At 38.9% G+C, this 19829-nt stretch overlaps 1 protein-coding gene across 3 annotated transcripts in view; it reads left to right on the top strand.

Moving 5' to 3' along the window:
- Positions 1-5832: 5832 nt before the first annotated feature.
- The window catches only part of gramd4 (GRAM domain containing 4), a 74185-nt gene continuing 60188 nt past the window's right edge, over positions 5833-19829 (top strand). For 2 of the 3 annotated variants that reach the window (XM_031898998.1, XM_002932190.5), the window contains exon 1: positions 5864-6122. In XM_031898998.1, the coding sequence (XP_031754858.1) occupies positions 6094-6122 (29 nt within the window). In that variant the 5' untranslated portion in view covers positions 5864-6093. The other variant, XM_031898999.1, reaches the window with a different exon arrangement.

The following is a 19829-nucleotide window of genomic DNA, read 5'->3' as shown; positions in this document are numbered from 1 at the left end:
TACTATATGATATGTATGTGTTACCTTTTAGTATGTTATAGAATGGCCAATTTGAAGCATCTTTTCAATTGGTCTTCATTGTCTATTTGTTATAGTTTTTGAATTATATGCCTTCTTCTTCCAGCTCTTTGCAGTTTTTAAATGGGAGTAATGACCCCAGCATAAAAAAAAAATATTGCTTTGTGAGAATACAGTTTTATTGTTATTCTTACTTTTTGTAACTTTCTTTTTTGTTTAGTCCCTCTCCTATTCATATACCAATCTCTCATCCAAACCACTCCCATGTTGCTAAAGTAACTTGGACCCTAGCAACCAAATAGCTGCTGAAACTCCAAACTGGAAAGCTCCTAAATTGAAAATGAAATACAGTAACCAAAAAATTACAAATAAAAAATGAGGACCAATTCTCTGAATATCACTCTTTAGATCATACTAAAAGCTAACTAAAAGGTAAACAACCCCTTTTTTTTTCACTATTTTTTTTTAAATAAAAATGTGGTAAAACATATTTGTGAAAAAGAAATACAAAATATTCACAATTTGGCTACATGTTTAAATCTATAACAGAACCCTTTAAATGCATACAATGCCCTTTTATTTTTGTTGCTAAAATTTGGGCTTGTGATTGCTACACTTGGATCACTACTGGATCCCTTCAGTTGGGTGTAACCATGTATAGTACAGCTTTTCCTTTGTGTATTCGCTAATGCAGCTGTAATCTATTAGTTTTCAGTCACACTGTGAAGATAAAATGTAAATGGCAAATTATGTTTTCTGGCATGAATAATATTGCTTTTAACTGAAGCTGCTCAGATGAGTAGAAAATTATATATTCAGGATGTTCCATCTAAAATGCTCATCAGTACAACCAGACAGAATATAATGGAAGCACCTAGTGATGCATTCAGGTGCGCTCAAACCTACAGCTCAAGCTGTGTGTTAAAGCCATTACTCCTCAAATCCAGTTCTTTTAGATTTACCACATGATATTGTATATCAAGACCATGATAAATGAAAACTTTCATAGACACTATTGCTCTCTCTTTTCAGGCAGGGTTTGTATCAGTGCTCCTGGCAATGGCGCCTTTTGTTAGTCAATAGGTAGTGCACAAGCCTCAGTTTGCCTTTATCACATTTAATGTTAGAATTATGCTATAACGTAGTGGTAAAGTTGTAAGGGATTTTAAACCATAACAGAAATAATTTCTGCAGAATAATTTGAGCAGGTTTAGAAATCCCAACAGACAAGGAGTGCATTCAAATGTTGATGTGGTCCTTGTTCGACAGAACTCTGTTGGCCAATGAGAGAATCACCTCAATTTGGCCCAGAATATGGGTGCCAAACTTCGTAAAGAGGAAGAGCTGCATACCTGAATGTTTTCCCACCATTATTGGCAGAGGGACAGCATTTTGTGGCAATTAGTCGCCAGCAGTAGTGATTGATCACACTAAGATTTATATCATAAATATGGGCTGTTTGTTAAGACTTGCAACAGTCAGGACATAGTTTTCATTTTAGTTTTTTGATACAGTTTCCCACTACCAGGTTTTTCTTTCAGCAGGTTCCTCTGAAGACTTCTCTAATTTGTATAAGTGCAGTACACTAGTCAGCGGTCAAACCAAGGCAACAGATTTAAGTGCAAGGGCACACATGCTTTCTTCCCCAGGCATTTTTGTATAGCAGCAGGTTAAAGCGGATCTGCTCTTACATGCACACCCCCAGGTACATTGACAGGCCCAGTGTGCAACTACATATATCAGTGTGAAAACGCAAATGTATGCATTTCCCAACAATATCCACTCCGTGGACATCACATAAGAGGATCCACTTACCTCTGCCTTTAAAAAACAAAAACACACCACCTCTGGTCGCAGTTTAGGCTGCGGGGAAGGACAAGTGCCTCCCAAACTTTACAAAAAAGATTTTTCTTTTCATTAAACTTATCATTTCCCTGCAGAAACACACAGGTTCTGTTTATCTTTACCAGACCAAGGAGAACTGGAATAAAAAAAATCACTTCCCCGCAAACAGCTGAAGTACCATAAACTTAGGTGAGAGTTACAACCTAGAACTGCGACGGATTTAAATACAAAATTAACCGGTGGCAGTGAAATGTGGGACGCTGAAAACGAGTCACCACAGCCTTAACAACCATCCCTCGACTACTGGACCCGGCACCTTACCGCTCCTGCACCAGGATATAATTAGAAAAAGACCAAGCAAACTGCACTTAGTCATACAATTGGCGGAACTACTAAGACTGGCGCTACAGGCGCTCTCTAATGACGTCACCCTCACATAGCAAACCAGCAGGTTCTACTCTCCGGTATTTGCAGGGAACTGCCTTGTGGGCGCGGCTTGGGGGCAGTAACAAAATACAAAATGAGCTGAAACGGGCTGTTGCTGCTGCTCAGGCTACTGAATTGTACTTACGTTTACAGACAATAGATCACTAGAACAATATGCTATCTGAAAGCAAAAGGAATGATTTAGCAGTAAGCTTAACAGGAGAATGAAAACAGCAGGCAAAAGTTTACATTTACAGCAATGTTCTGCCTCCCTACATCAGCTGTTTCTTGGTCACATGCATTCAAGGTCCACCAATGATGGCCAAGTATGCTTCTTTCAAACATGGGGGTTGCTTATTTGCTGCTGCATGTCAGGTGTATCTTGCAATTGCTGCAACTGTGGGGGTGCCACTTTGTTGGCCCCCCCAAATGAATAGATGAATAGAATCTTAATTTACCCTATGCTGGTCCTCCCCTTTAAAAAAAAACATACTGAACTGAAATATTTTTTCGTTGAATCTCACACTGCTATCTTTATTAACTTCCCACTAATGCCTTTTAGCTCTCTTTTTACATAAGAGGAAGAGTGTTGTCCCCAATGTTATCTACTATTTGGGATGCCTAGTGAATACTGCTTTTCTTGTCTTTTAATAAAATTATGTTTTGGTTGAGCAGTGATATGTCTGTATTGGCACTGCATTTTGATGGGTAGCACATCTGCCTTGCAGCACAGGGGTCCTAAGTACAATCTCAACCAGGGCACTCTCTGCAAGGAGTTTGCATTTTCTCCCCATGTCTGTGGGTTTATTGGCTTTTGACTAAAACAGGTTAATTGGCTTCTGACTAAAATTAATGTGACCTAAGATTGTAAGCTCCTCTGGGACTGATCTGAATGATGCATAATCTTGTTTAAAGCATTGAGAAAATGTGCCAGCCCTATAAAAATAAAGTGGTAGAACTTTGCAAAGGAAGAACTTTACCCATTATAATCAGTTTTAAAAAAATGCCTCCTTTATTAATTAAAACACAACGCTTACTCAATTTGGGAATTTGGGATCAGTGCAATAGCAGAGATTGGCAGGAAGGACAGAGAGTGTGCATTGGTTACCCAAAGTGGAGTTAAGAGCTTTTGTGCATGTGCAATTTATTTTCCTTCCTCTACAGATCAATCCGATTGGCTGATGTGTTGTGGAAGAAATTGCACATGTCCAGGAAGTCATAACAGGATTCTGGGAACAAATTCCTTAAGGCTCTTAGAAAAGTCCCATTTACATGGGTTTATCCTATAGACAAATGCTTACCCACTGGGTTGTCAATGCAAAAGCCAGCATAATAGCTGATCAGATTCCCAACTACAGACCGGTTTCGCCCTTCTTGGGGCACATCAGTGTAGTGCAGGGTTTTCTGATCAGTTTAGGTAGAGCCAGGAGTGGGGATTCACGAACAAGCTAAAAGGGTTGAAGAGACCAGGAACAAACTCTATACCTTCTCTCCTCCCTGCTGCCGATCTCTGTGTGTGGGAAGTAAATGAGGGCAGTCAGTGACCCCCTCCTCCAGGGGGATGGTGTGTCTTTGAGGATCCAGTAAGTGGCAATTTTAACCACATAAATAATATAAAGGAGGCATTTGTAATGCATAAAGTTCTTTTTTTGCAAAGTACTGGGACTCTTGTAGGACTTTGCAAAAGGTGAACATCCTCTTTAGCTCTAGGCATGGATAGAGGAGATATGGCATCATAACAGTCAGTTGTACAGATATGCCTGGCTTGGCAGTGCATTATGACATCATTATAATTAGCTTCCAGGTGGCGAAGGGAAGAAGCACACATTTGTCTAATATGTATAAGGCAAATGCATTTAAATAATTTATAGTGGCAGAATCTTAGCATAAGCTTTTGGGGTAAACTCACTTCTTCAAGTGCAACAGTCATGCAGTGAAAAATATTTATTATATACCCTCCATAACATGTGAAACACCCATGTGACCTCATTAACCCCACCATTATTCAGTATTACAATTGCATCTGGTTTATGGCACAGTACAAGCATAATTGCATTAATTTTGATGAATCAGCAGCACAAAAAAGCACAAAAGCTGTGGAATTGTAGAAAACACAGTGCATTATGGGAAAAACATGGGTAGTGCGCTCCAAATTGCACTTTGCTTGCTGTGGGTCGTCAATTACCCATATTATGAATTCAGATTAGTCAGGGCATGTTAGTTGTGCTGATATGTCTGGCTAGACAATGCATTATGACATCATACAATTTGGATCATGCATTAAATTTTACTTTTAAAGGATTCTGTCATGATAACAGTCAGACAGACAGTTGGATTTTCATGTGTTACTAGGCAATGCATTGTGACCAGGCTCAGATTTATGGTAAGGCCACAAGGGCCCAGGTCTAGGTTAGCAAGTTGTTAGTGCACTGCGGATGGAACTGCTAGTATTAAAAACAATTCAGCCACCCTGGGGATTGTTTGAACCTTCTGACCAACCAGTCGTCACTGCAGATCCATTTTTGCCCTATTAGGGCTGTGGCAGACGGTGAGACTTATCTCCCCAAAATACCATCCCACAGTGAGTATGTAAATCTCAAGGCAACTTCCGTGATTTTGGGGTAATTGTGGCGCCGTGTATGCCATCCCACCGGCGATTTACATACTCGCCGGTGGGATGGTATTTCGGGGAGATTAGTCGCCCCCGTGACAAGGGAGATTTGTTGCGGCTGACTAGTCTCTCCGTCTGCCACAGCCCTTAGGGCAGTGGCACACGGGAGATTAGTTGCCCACAATAAATCACAAGGAAACCAGCCGATTTCAGGAAACCAAAGCGACACATATGCAGCGCCCTGTTTGCGGGCGACTAATCTCCCCGAGTTGCCGCCAGTTGCCATCCCACCGGCGACAATGTAAGTCGCCGGTGGGATGGCACACGCGGTGGTGCGATTTCGGGAAATCGCCGAAAAAGCCTTGCGAGGGTGAAGACACATGGAGCTACTAATAGCAGCTACTTGTCAGGGCTACAAAAATAGACAATACTGATCATTTACTGATAATCATCTTTACATGGTTTAGCAGAGGCAAATCTCAGTATTGTCTATGGCAGGGTATTTTCTGGTGTTTAGCAGCAGTGACAAGTAGCTGCTAGTAAGTTGCTCCATGTGTCTTCACCCATAAGCTTGAATGGCTGACCCCCTAGCTAAACAACAGTTGATTTATATAAACTATAGTAGTGTTTCTATGCTATATAAAACTTTGATTTATTTTGCTTTTACTATTCTTTTAAATGAGCAATAACATACTATACTGTGTGTGCTTTGGGAATAAAATGAGTTAAATATCCTGTCACAGAAATTTTGGCTTGATCATTATACTTTGTAGTTCAGCAGCACACTAGTTCCCCCATGTTACGTTATTATTGTCCCCTCGGTTGTCTGAAGCAAGTGACTGTGAACTGGGACCCGGCAGCATTGAAGAGTCCCACCCACCTAGCACCAAACCCCGCCCACTAAGAAGCGCCACTACACAGAGCCCTTGAGCAGACAGCGAGCGGCCTAAACACAGGGTAAGCCAGTAGGCGGCGCAGGCAGTAGGAAGGAGAAGGAGGAGGTGGAGCAGGAATTAGTGGGAGAGAAGGTGGCTCATTTCTGTGCAAGGCAGGGGGCCGAGCGGACTGGAATGGTATTGTGTCTCACCTGCTTGCTTGTCTCATGCTGCTCCCCCACCGCTGGGCTGTTTAGGAGAAGTGCTTATTGCTGAGCTCTGGACTGGGCACAGGGGCATCGAAAGCCGGCAGGTTGGATGAAAGTTTGCACGGGTGTTGGTGCAGGGTAAGGCCCCTTTCCTTCCACTGTGTCTTCTTTGCTTTTGCTTCGTTTATTGTTGAGGATTTTTCTTCTGTAGGATCAGGTTTGTCTATCTTCGGTTGCACTACAATTCCCATCATCCTCCGACGGCCAGATCTGGCATACCCCCACAGCTGTACTTTCGAGCAGACTCAGACAGTCTAAGGCTTTGATGAAGCGATGCCAAATCTGTTTCCACAAACCCAAGCTACATGAGTGTTAGGTTATCAACAGCTGGAGGGCTCACAAGCTGGACATCCCTTCTGTAATGGGAGAACCTATGTCTGTAGGATGTTTAGGTTACTGCAGTGTTGTAACTATGCAATTCTTACTGTGATTTGTAGAATATGTCTCATTTGCTTTCCTGTCTGGCACCCTTCTTGTGCCAGTGCTTGCCTCTCCTTCTTATTTGCTAGCTGGCACCTGACACCTCTTCTCTCTGTTATTGTCATACCATCTCCTTGGGTCCCTTCTTGCAGCACAGTGAGAACAGCCCATTGGTGTTTATCCGTGTGTGTGGGTAAAATCCCTTTGTTTTCAGGAAGTATTTTCTTTGCCTGTACTGATGATACCTTTATTTTGTAGCCGTGCAGTGACAGTCAGTTATTAGACTATTATATTCACAATTAATGGAAAAGTAAAAGTTTAAATACTGAACTGTGTGTAATAGCTATTAATCCATTTTTATTTTGGGTTATTATTGATACAGCTCACAAAAAGTATTAGAATGTATTTCACATGGTCATTTGTTCTAAAGCATAGCTTTCCAGGCTGAATCTCCCCAACTTTTGGTAAATTGCATCCCACACAATGCTGAGAGTTGTAGCCCTACAACAGTAGAGGGTTGCTGGATGGACATCCCTGTCCTCAGGAATAAGAACCATTCCTATATGCAATCATTCTCTGTGGCCTGCATTTGGGATGTGATCATGCCACAGAGGTACAAATCCTTCTGCCATTTTTAAGGTAATACTCTTGTCACATGGGAACATATGGCAGTGACAGAGCCACAAATGGAGAGTTTATAAGGGTAAAGGTGGCATTGTTTGAATGATTAATGACAATATACAAATAAACATACAAATATATACATACAAAAATATACAAATAAATAAAGATATACAAATACAATATGGTGACACTGTCACTAGGATGGCATCATCCCATCAGGATCAGGTAACTGCCCAGTGAATCACAGAATGCTTTGCTTGCATATAAGCCAGTAGTGGGAGACACTCTAGTGACAGATACTATAGTTTTTCTGTTTTCTTAAACCTATTAGAAAAAGTAATGAGGGATAATTTATAATCTGGCTTTATTGCAGAAATCACATAAGAAGTAGAGTAAAGGAAGAATGGCTCTTGTGTAACCTTATTTCCATGAAGTACGTGGAGTGTCTAATGTCATTAATTTCCAAAGGTGTTGGCAATTGTTTGAAGTTGTTGCAGTTGAGAGAAACTGAAAGCTATGAGGTTTTAACTATGAAGTCTGTAAATAAGATTTTCCATGAACGTATATTTAGCCAACTGTGGGTCTTTCCTGGTTTGATTTTAGTGACAGCTTTTAAATGAATTATAAAGCTAATCATCAAGGGTTTGTTTTAGTTATTTATTGACAGGGGTAAGTGCTTGTAGATTTGGGTCCCTAGATATAACTAGACTACATCTTTCAATGTGCTGTTCCTAAAAAACAAAAAAAAAAAAAGCAACTTTCCCACATGCATTAAACATTTTTAATAGTTTGAAAGTCTGTCTCTGACTCAATGAAAACAATGTTGCAAGCCAGCTGATTTGAAAGGCCTAAATAACTGTCTCCTGTTACATTGTTTGGTCATACCTTGTTAAATCGTTTTGAGTCATACCCAGAGCAAAAAAGGGACAAGCAAGTGCTGCTTTTAATAGCATAACATTTGTATTTTCAAGTAACTTTAACACTATCTTTAATAATTGTCTGTTGTAAAGTTGCTTATAATTATATTTTATTTCATCACAAAAAATCAATTTTGGTTGGTATTCCTGTTTAAGAAACTCATTGCTTACAGTCACATCCTGTTTAACAGTCTGAGCCAGATGTTTTAAATGGAAAGTGCTGTCAGTTTAAAATTGTTAACCTTTATTAGAAAATAATATGTAATGTAGCATATGGTAGGAGGAAATATTCTACTGGAAAGTTATTGCCATTTGCTTGTATGGGGTGGAATCTATTTCCTGGTGGTTGCTGTCCTTTTGTCACACCACAGGTCTTTCACCTTGCTTTATAGCAGGGATTATAGTTATACATTCAGCACCAGAGCTACTTCCCACAGTATAAAGCAGGATCTATTACCGTTTATCTGAATGCCTCATTAGCATTAGCACATTGCTGCTTGTAATGTCTGTGGTTACTTTTAAGGTACAGTATATACCTTTGTTCATAATGAGTGCACTAAATAGAACTTGTGTTGAAAAGGTATTCTGCCTGTTATGGTTTTTATTTAAACAAAAAAAAAATTGGTGTGATCTTCTCACATGCGCAGGCTTTTTGGGGCATTTGCATGCTCAAATAGGCAGCAGCCATAATACATGATCAGTATGCCTCTTTATGCATCCATTTTGGGTCATGCACATAGCCAATGTCTTTACTGGCTCTGAGGCATTTGTAGGAAATATTCATGTATGAACCCCAAGATGGTTGCATGCATTAGAAGTTTGTACCAGACAGGGACCATCCTGCTCTGTGGGAGAGATCAATGGGTCAAAATTACATTTGTGGCTTTCCTGTGGCATATCTGTATCAGGAAAACCTCTCTTGTAAAGCAGGTCTTTTGCTTTCAAAATTTGGCTACAGGTGCTGGAGAAACATAGAGTTTAAATATAAATACAATGTTTTCACTTAATGGACTTTTTATGCAATTTGAGAGTTTAGGAAATAGGCCAGTAGCCCCTTGTGAAAGCCGAAACTGTGATAGTATGGACTTGCATTTTGTAATCTTTATGCAGAATCACCAAATCAAACCACTGTATAAAAATGCATGTTAAACCGGGCACATAGCAGCATTAAAATGAATGATTTTACATACTTTCAGTCCCACAGATTTTGAGGTGGCAACTACATATACAGATAAATGCCAAGTTCTACTTGTTTGATGATGTTTTTGAAGCAGACCTTTTATGGAAGAAAGAAAGGCTAATAATGAGTTCATCTCAAGCTGCAGGCATACCTTCAGTTGTCTCAATAGTGCCCTTAAGTCTCCCATATTTCACCTGTTCAGATGATCAGAAGCCAAACAGGAAGAAAAAACGCTGAGCTGTGTAAAGAAAGTTCCCATAATGCCTCACTCCTGCACCGTGACCAAGTGAATATGCTCACTTTGTAAGACTATGGGGCACATTTACTGATCCACGAACGTCCGAAAAGCGTCCGAATGCGTTTTTTTCGTAATGATCGGTATTTTGCGTTTTTTTCGTAAATTGTCGCGACTTTTTCGTAGCCGTTACGACTTTTTCGTAGTGTTACGACTTGCGCGAATTGTCGCGACTTTTTCGTAGCCATCATGCCGAGTACGAAAGTTTCGGATTCATTCAAGCTTCAGTATCGTGACTTTCCTTGTGCCAGGTTGGAGCTGCAGAGTGCCATTGAGTCCTATGGGAGGCTTCCAAAATCATGCAAAGTCTGAAAGTTTTGCCCGCCGTTTACGAGCGCTCAATACGAAAAAGTCGCGACAATATACGAGCAAATCATAACGGCTACGAAAAAGTTGCGACAATTCGCGCAAGTCGTAACGGCTACGAAAAAGTTGCGACAATTCGCGCAAGTCGTAACGGCTACGAAAAAGTTGTGACAATTTACGAAAAAGTCGCTAAATTTTCGTTTCCAATCCAAATTTTTCCCATTCGGATTCATGGATTAGTAAATGTGCCCCTATGAGTCAGCTTCCTGCTGATTGGCTTAGATCCACATTCCTAAGGAGGGGTGAGTTCTTAGCATTCTTGAGGGAGGGGGGAGCAGGAGAGGGGAGAAAGCTGAGAGCTGTGTGTCTCTGGAACATAAATTACAGACACAAGAAATCTTTTGACAGAGAAGTCAGTGCAGCATTTCTGTGAGTGCTTATGGCTGTATTTACATAGACCTTTCTGATAAAGCTTACTTAGTTTTTACCTTTCTTTCTCCTTTAGGTGTAGAGTAGACCATATCAGGATGACTGAGTGTTTGCTACCTTGACTGAATGAATCATATCATAGGCCTGTGCAGAGCGGTCAGGAGAGAACGACATCCACGCTCTGATGCTGTCACTTGTCCAGTGGAATTTTCCATCTAGCTTGATAGTTTTCTGGCCAAGCGCCAAACACAGATCAGTTGGGAAGCTAGTTGTTTTCTGCCAAAAATTATGATGCTGCTGATGATCCCCTTCAATAGTCAGTAGCATAGTCTAGACCAGGACTATCCAACTGGAGGCCTGCAGGCTGGATGTGGCCCTCCAAAGGGTTATTATCCTTTGAAATCATCGTGTTAATTTAAAGGAGAACTAAACCCCCCAGACAAAAGCTCTCATCCACTGCTTTCCAATGAGCCTCCTCCCTACTCCCTCCCCACTCCCCATATTTCAGTGGAAAGTGTCTCTGATAAGTAAAGCTGACCTATACAAGCAGAATAGTGCAGCAGAGCTAGCAGGCGCCATCTTCTGAATCTTCATGTTGTCTTAGGATCAGTTCAGTGACACGGAGCATGCGCCAGCAGGGAAGGAGCTCATTAGATGGTAGTGGATGAGGACTTTTGTCTGAGCGGGGGTTAGTTCTCCTTTAATCTGGCTCTCTGACATGCTGTTTGTGGTATAACTGACCCACTACATGTCATAAGTTGAACAGCACTAGTCTAGACTGTCTGGCTTCTCCCCTTTAGAAAGCTCACCCCTGACCAGGGTACTCTGCAGAGATAGATTTTTGTCTCAAAACAACCACAGGTATTTTTAAAGCAATCTCAAGATGACTTTTCAGATGATGCAATTTCATTTAATGAGTGTTGCAGCTTTAATTTCTGAATGAAAAGCCAAAGCAATATTTTGTATTTAAGGCTTTGTACTTACATAAGTCTATTGCCAGATACAGCAGACCTTTGCAAGTACAGTTCGTTACTATTCACCAAATCACACCATGTACACCTGGTGAACTATAGTGCGAGGTTACCTTTTGTACTTGTATTTCTTCACTATTGTCACATTGCTTGAGGCTGACTGCTTGCTACTTATGCACCACTGCTCATCTGGAAACACATGTCAGGGAAGTTATGGTTGGTAAAGAACTGTACACAGGAGAGTGTGGGAGGCTGTACAGCTACTATGTATAGCAACATGTACAGCCACTATGCACAGTTAGCCAAACCTACAACCAAATATATGTTTGGGCTTTTAGGTGGCATTTAAGTGTTCCATGGGGTTTTACCTACTAATCAGTGGAACTGGGTAATTTAAAAGGTGTCAGAGTCACCAAAGCAGCAGTACTAGCCACCGTAGTTCAATATGAGTTGTGTTGTCCTGTACAAAATTGTACAACTTTCATAAAGGGGAAAATATTTTTGAAAATATTTGTTTTGGAGGAACAGAGTATAAAGGTGGCTGTACATAAGCTGATTTTGATCTAATCTGTACACGATTGTTTGACGATCGGTTTGCCATATGATATGCCATCCACGAACAATGATTATTTGAAAAGATGTCATTGTATTGTTGACGTAAAATACAGAAAGATCATACATGTGCGATCCGATATCATTCGTTAACTTCCACTGGCATTCAAGACATGAGCAGGGAACAATTGTTTGTACGTTATCAACTATATGATGTGTTGATGATGAAGTTAACAAAGTTATCGGATCGTTCTGGAATCGGTCGTTTTAAAGTAAAAAATCGGCTCGTGCATGGCCATCTTAACTCTGACCATACACAGCCAGATCCGCTAATTTAGCATTGGTGCCCAATTTGACTGCCCACAGGGATCATACAGTGAGGACTAAGCAGGCTCTGATGCAGTCCTTGCCTGGTGTTTTTTTAAACCTGACTGATAGATATCTGAATGATTTTCACCTCAGATATCTGCTGGGAAAAGGGCTCATACATGATCAGATAAGCTGCAGATTTGGCAGCTTACATTTGCCCATGTATGGCCTGCTTTACATATAGCTTGTAACTATATCCATTTAACTAAATACTGAGTAGTTGTGTGGAATGTGTGATGGCCACAGTATTTTTGGCTGTGTTCCCTAAAGAAGCATTTGGGCTGTTCTGTGGTGTAACAAGGAAATGTTTAATGCATATGCGTCGTACCTTGCTCAGACCAGCAACCGGAAAGTGGCAAGAATCTCTGTACTAAAATCCATCTACCCTTCAAATTGTGTGTTTCCTGCATTGGTGATTTCTTGGGCATTTCTTGGAACAATACTGTGTAACCACTACAATCACTGTTCATCTAGAAATAAGTGAAAAAATATAATTTGATAGCTTTTGTGATATGCTTTACATAAGAAATGGACTTTGGTGTCTACACTGGGTTGTGAGCTTTTGAGTGTGTTCTTTAGAATAGCATTTTTTTTTTAAAGGCAAATTCGTATGAAAGTTATTTTAGTGTTACATAGAAATCAACTTTTTAACATCTCGCCAACCGGGATTTTAAGGAGCAGATTTATCAAAAATCACATTAAAATGTTTCCATGCTAGTACAATATGAAACATTTAAATTACACCAACTGAAACCTTTTAAGATACTTTAGCAGTTATTAAGGAGCATATCTAAAACCAAAAAAAAAAAAAAGAAGCCCTACAGAAACATTACATTTTATTTTAATGTAAATGCCCCTGTAATGGGAAATAAGGATAAAATATAATGCTTAAACTCTACCTTTTCCGCCTCTTCAGAGAGACTGGTTCAGAGGCTACAGTTTTATTGTTGGCTAGTCGCTGGACCCTAACAACATGATAGCTGCTGAAATTCCAAACTGCAGAGCTAAATAAAAGAAAAGCTAAAACATATTTTGAAAACAGTGACAGAATATCAGTCAATTTCATACTGAAAGTTAATTTAAAAGTGAACAATGCATTTGAGCAAGTTCTGTATTTATAACTAAAAGCTTATTTTCTTTTTTTGTTTGTTTGAAGGTTGCACCATTGCTAGCATTACTACCTTGAGGTGCTGTGCTCTTTGGTTCAGTTTTCAAGCAGGTCCCTAAGTTTGTGAAGTGTTTGTCATTTTCTGTTCAGTTCAGGTTATTCCTGCAGTCCAAAAGGAAACTGGTAGGTTAATCTGTATCTTGTGATACTGTATCTAGCTTGGGTTTGTTAGCATCCAAGCAAGTTTAGCAGTTCAACCATTCAGCCACAAGACCACAATGAGTTTTGGTACTGTTGTTGGATGACCATGCCTGGTTTACATTTGGCATTCCAGTTCATCCCACATATGGGTTGAAATCGGGGCCTCTTAATGCCCATACTGTTCTGTTACCCCCATCTCGGCAAAACACTGTAATTTAGCTCTGTAGTGTTAAAATGTGCTTTCTCTTAAAGTCATGGAAGACCGCACATGTCATTATATCTCCACCACCAAATTGTGCAGGTGCATTACAGAATGAGTCAGTAAACGTTCTTTTGGCATCTGCCAAACCCAGACATTTGAAGTGAACTGTTGGTTGGTGAAATGCAATCCTTCACACCAAAGAACAGCTGCTGCTCCAGTGCCTAGTGACTAGAACATTTACATCACTTGTCTACTTTCCATTGCACATTAGGGATTGTACAACATACATTGGCATGTGCCCATTTAAAAAAGAAAAAAAAAACCAAACATTCTTGGAATGAAAATTGTTTTTTTTTTGCTGATTTTGAACTTGGTATTGAGTGTTCCAGCTGGGGACATTAGATTTTAGAAATAGTGTGTTTACATAGATGTTGTATGTACATCGATAGATGTTAAAAATGACACACCACCAATTATCCATTACATTTTTCTGTTGACTAAGGACACAACATGGGTACTGTCCCATATGTAAAGGATCTGAGGGGTGATAAAAAGAAATGAAAAGAAAAAACAATCTTTCAATAAAGTTTCCTACAATCTAAGGATGAAGACACCAGGCAGGATATAGCAATGACAGAGTTCACAACCGTATCACATGAAATGTGATGAACCACAGTGATGATAAAGTGAGATGAGTAATATTAAAATGTCCTTCTGCTGCACAAAACTAAGGGTTTGTAGGTGCTGTTGCTACTAGGGAAACGCTGAACCTTTAATGAAATCCACTGATTGATCTTAAGATACTGATGCTGACATAGGTTATTAAACCTGAAGTAAAAGCAGTAAGGCAACTGCAGCTTATTTGTATAGATGAAAAAATATAGATGTGCAAAGTAAGAATATTCTGTGCACTACAAGGCCTCTTGCACATTTCTTAACCTATACTAAAAAAAAAGTTACGGCCCTTGTTTTTTCTGATCGTTTTACCTCTACACTTTTTATAGGCTAGTGGTAAATGTAGCAGAAGCTCAGCAGCTTAGAATTGAAAGGGGACCTGACCATAAGAAATAGTTCCAAATCCTTTTCTATTTTGTTTGACAATCAAAATAAACTTTATTTACACTATATACATTTTTTAAATATTGTTTCTTTTAGTCTTGGAATTTACAATCACAAACACAATGGACACTGTTTTTAAGGCAAGCATTGTATCACCCCAAAATGTTGTTCATGTGCCCGAATGGGGGACCTAATGCCATATACTGGCTACACCATTTTAGGTGGTGAGAAGGGAAGGGGGAATGTGAGAAGTGCAGTGACACCTAGGAAGTGCTGAATGGAAAATAAAGGTATTTACCTGCCTCACCTATATGCCCGAGGGATAGTGGTGGAGCAGGCAATATATGATTGACAGCTGATTAAATACTTTTATAAGGTTTAAAAAAAGTTTCATGTTTAATTTGGAAATTACGTTTATCATACAGCTTTTTGTGTGTGGGTGACATAGGTCATGTTGATAATTTTTGCTGATAGTGCTGCTCTTGTAAATAATTATAACTTGATATTCCTAAACCTGGATGCTTTGCATCTTGTCAGTTATATTTTCTAATGCTAACTGACTGCTGCTGCACAAATATGGCAGCCCCCTCTTAGAGGAACATGGGGGATCAGATAGGCTATGTAAAAGCATTAGGCAAAATTATAAATAGCTTGCAAAGGCAATGTTATGATGTAAAACAATGTTTAATTTCTGGTGTCAGTATCTCTTTTGTCATGTGAAATAAATAATAATGCATTGTTTCTAGTTTTATTTTTTTAGCCTCCGTGATGTCAGTGTTGGCAAGTCCTAATTTTTACAGTGTATTGGTAATGAGCACAGCCATATTTACAGCTCCCTATTCATATGCAGTAAGTCAGAAATAGGAAGCTGCCTGGAGAGCTGAAAATAATAGCCTTAATAATTTTCTACCATGTGGAGAAAATACTGCATTATGCTTCCTGTTTTAACAAGACCAGGTAAAGTGGAAAATGAAACCTTTCCCATTGCTATCCCCTACTGAACAAATGGTGCGTACAGCAGTTCACATATAAATATATAATTCTACATGTATTAGGGGTTATGTTACTAAGCAAAGTGTATGTTTTTCATCCTGCTGTATATGGCTTAACATGAGCCCAAGTATAAACTGCTTCCATTTGTCTTTTTCATGCTTCCCCTTGTCTCTCCAGCAGCAACACCAGTTTTAAAGGGCTGCACATTAGAGGGGGGAATACTGTACATGCAAGTACTGATAAAGGAGGTAAAAAGCTTGCTTCATTGTTGCCCATAAGCCCATCAATACTGACACCAGAAATAAAACCTTTTTTACATCTATCATAACGTTGTGTTTGAATGTTATTTATAATTTTGCCATAAAAATATTCTTTGATGCTTTTATATTACCTATCCCCAATTTTCCTTTATGAGGGGGCTGCCATATTTGTGCAGCAGGAGTCCGTTAGCATTAGAAGGTATGACTGACAGGTTGAAAGGGGACAATCAGGTTTAGAAACTTCAATTAGCAATTACGTGCAAAAGCAAACTTTATCAGTGAAAAATGATCAACTTGACCTATAAATAACTTTTAATGAACACTCATATTTGAAGAGTAGTTTTTTAGTCAGTATCAGGGTAACAAACTGATCAATGTTTGCTGTAACTTTCCTTCCTGCTACCCTCTGCATACCTTTGTCTGCCCAAGTCACCAAGAACCAGTAACTGATAGAAGAGGGAGCATTGCTATTGGTTGAGCTGTACTGCCAAGCCAGCCCAATTCACCAGTCATGACCGATCACATGTAGGCAGGAGAAGTACTGGAGGGCAGAAGTCCAGAAGTGGAGTTTTCTGGCTTAGGGCAGAGGACAAACCCATGGATCTTTTTAGCAAGAGAGAAAAATGTAGTTGAGCAATGCATTACACTATTACACTAGATACTCCTAGCCAGGGTAGTAGAATGAAATGCTGAATGCTGTGAAAACATAGTGATTTAATTCACTGGATGGTTTTTAATTTTGGCAGACCAATGATCCCATATTTCCTTGTCCTTTAACAAGTTACAAAAACCCACACCCTAATATGAGTATGTGGTCTCTTATCTGGAATATCACAATATCCAGAAAACTCTTGAGTTACAGGAAAGTCATCTCCCATAGAGTCCATTTTAACCAATAATTCTAATTTATAAAAAGGATTTTTCTTTTCTCTTCAATAATAAAACAGTGACTTGTACTTGATGGTAACAAAGCTGCATGAATCCATATTGCGTTCAGTGGAAACACTGAACTTGGGCAAACCATAAAAAAAACAAGCAATCGTTGTGCACTAATTATTATGATCTAGAGTACACATTCAGGTAGGTATCTTCTTTCTGGCATCTGCCATCCCAGTCTTACCTGTCAAACTGCCATGACTCCAGAGAACACTCTTCCTCTGTACCATGACCTTTACACAAATCTAGCTAGTGGTTTGTATTTTGATTGTTGGTGTTAGACTTGTGCAATGGTGTTTTCCCACTGCATAAAAAAAAACAATGGCCACTGCAGCTCATTTTTACTTATATGCCAGATCATAAGATAGTCTGTCAAAATGTAACCACTGAACTAATCAGGGAGTATGGTTAAAATCAGCCCAACTATCCTTCCAAACCCTTCAATATATGAAAAGCTTTATACCGTGGAGAGTTTCGTCCAGAGCAGATTGAGATCCAGATAGAAACATAGCTTTTGAAACTTACTTAGCAGTTTGCTCACACTTTGGTATGCATTGTTAAATCCAGATGTCACTGTTATGGGCAATTTCAGAAACATTTTGGTTGTCATTATAATTATGTATAGTGTGATCGGGACCCAAATGAGCATTTATAAATGGCTGCCATTCATGGAAAATAATTTATTCATGGTTTCAAAAAAAATCTAAAACCACGAAAATCCAAATGTTAATAAATCCGCCCCTAAGAATCTCTAAATGAACAGCTCCCTGTTTTGCTTCCAATGGATTTTTTCCTCATGAGGGGAACACTATGAAATGTTTGGCTATTTATTTATTAATATTTGCTGATTGTTTCTCTTTAACTTTCTCTGACAGCACATGGTACATATCTAGCCTAGGCATCCTGAACATCTGCTACTGTTTATCTTTTTGCTCATGTCTATTGACAGGAATGGGCCCACGCAGTCTGCAATAATTTCATTCTACCTCTTGGACAAAGAGGGTTTCACAGTCCGAAGGATTTTCATAGTATTCTTATCTTCTGTTTTTTTGTATGTTTGACATGTATACAATTTTGTTGTACAGTACTATAAAATATATTGGATAATAATTATTATTTTATTAATATCAATTAATACCACAAAGGTAAGGTCAGATTTAATCTTTATTATGAAGTGTTAGAATAAAACAATACTGAAATGCAAGTTCTTGAATGGAAGAGTGCCTGCTTTCAGTATTCGGGAAAAATTTGGGTATTTTACTGTACAGTACTAGCACAATTAGCATTTTGTGCTGGCGACTCCTTGGGAAAAATAAATAAAATGGCAACCCTATGCTACTTTTTTCCTAGGGCTGGTGCATTGTTTTCCTTAAAGGAGCACTAGCCTCTGTAAACGGAATACATCTATCGCAGTCAATTCCTACTCCCCAAAACAGATGAGCCCTAAATTAGATATAACTAAGGTTAGAAAGCTTATTCTCTGCTCGAATAGACTGACACTTTTGCGCTTATTTATCAATTTTCGAATTTGTGAATTCTAGTTTATTTTTCTAAATCGATTAAACTCGCATATAGAATGCTTGCTTATTTACTAAAGTGGTAATCTCGTGCCAATAAAAAAACTCATACTGGAATTTTTAAGTTTCAAACTCAAAACAAACTTGAATAAAACTTGTAAACTTGAATTGAACATATGGTTTGACTTTGCATAGGACAGCGCCCAATAACTTTTATAGAAACTTGCAAGCTTTTAGATGGTGAAGTTTTACATTGGAGTCCTCAGGTTTTTTGCACTTATAAATACCAGACATTTGAGTTTTCGAACCATAACTTGAATTTGAGTTTTTTAAGTAAATCAAGAAAAAAAAATCATACTCGACCCCTGGTAAATTACCCCCCAAGTTTACTGCTAGCAAGCTATATATCGATCACAGGCTGACAAAATAATTATTGACATGTTAATTGGTTAAATTTTCTTTACAAGATATGCTGCTCAGATAGGGTCACTCAAAGTAGGAAGGCTATTTAAAACAGACTTAGCAGCATGCACATTACACTGTTATTTCTGAACATCATTATTTAATAAACTTAAACCTTGGTAAAATTAGCATTACATTTTGTGAACGTTGTATAGTATAATGCTGGCATGCCATGGATTTTAGTCTTTGCTTCAGAGACAGAACATCTAGTATAGATGTGTTCTATTATTAGCTCTGTGTTAGACAGGCTATAACTAGATGGATAAGTAATCAATATGATGTTCAGATAGGCTGTCACTTTCAGACTTATGGCAGGTGAGTGGATGTAAAATTACTAAGCACAGAAGCAACAACGTTTGTGTTAAAAGGCTTAACAGCAGCCTGTCTATCACTAAAAAGTTCTAAATCATGTGTTGGGTATCTATGGGTCACATTTGGCCATAAGCTTTTGTGTGGCTGATGTGACCTTTTTGCTGATCAGAGGTTATTTTTATTTGTCTCCAGGACAGCTCAAACCAATACTACATGTTTATGTATCAGTTCATATTGAAAATTCATCAAGAAAGATATTAAGTTATTAATAGATACTAAGAGATAAAGGTGATATTTTCAGGGTGCTACAGCGCCCCATAGCAATTAAGTAATGTCCTGACAAAAATTGGATTTCTCTGTGTGTCTGCTCCAAATAATGAATCGGAAAACTGTTGGAAAGGGTTTCTGTTAATAACTAACCCAAGCTTTACAATAGAAATAGGAGTGTTTTGGTAGAAAGTCATTTTGGTATTAAATGCAAAAAAGAATGCATTATTAACATGTAAACATGTAGTTGAAGGGAAAAAAAGCATAGATGAATAATCTGCATAGTCATGAGCTTTTTAAATTGGTTGCACACAAGCTAATTTTTGCGATAACTTGACCTATTGGCCCTTAGACTTATCAGAATGATATTGTGCACTTATAGATTCAGTACATATGCGATTGTTG

The sequence above is a fragment of the Xenopus tropicalis genome, chromosome 3, assembly GCF_000004195.4.
Source record: "Xenopus tropicalis strain Nigerian chromosome 3, UCB_Xtro_10.0, whole genome shotgun sequence".
NCBI lineage: Eukaryota > Metazoa > Chordata > Amphibia > Anura > Pipidae > Xenopus > Xenopus tropicalis.
This window is presented reverse-complemented; position numbering and strand designations above follow the sequence as displayed.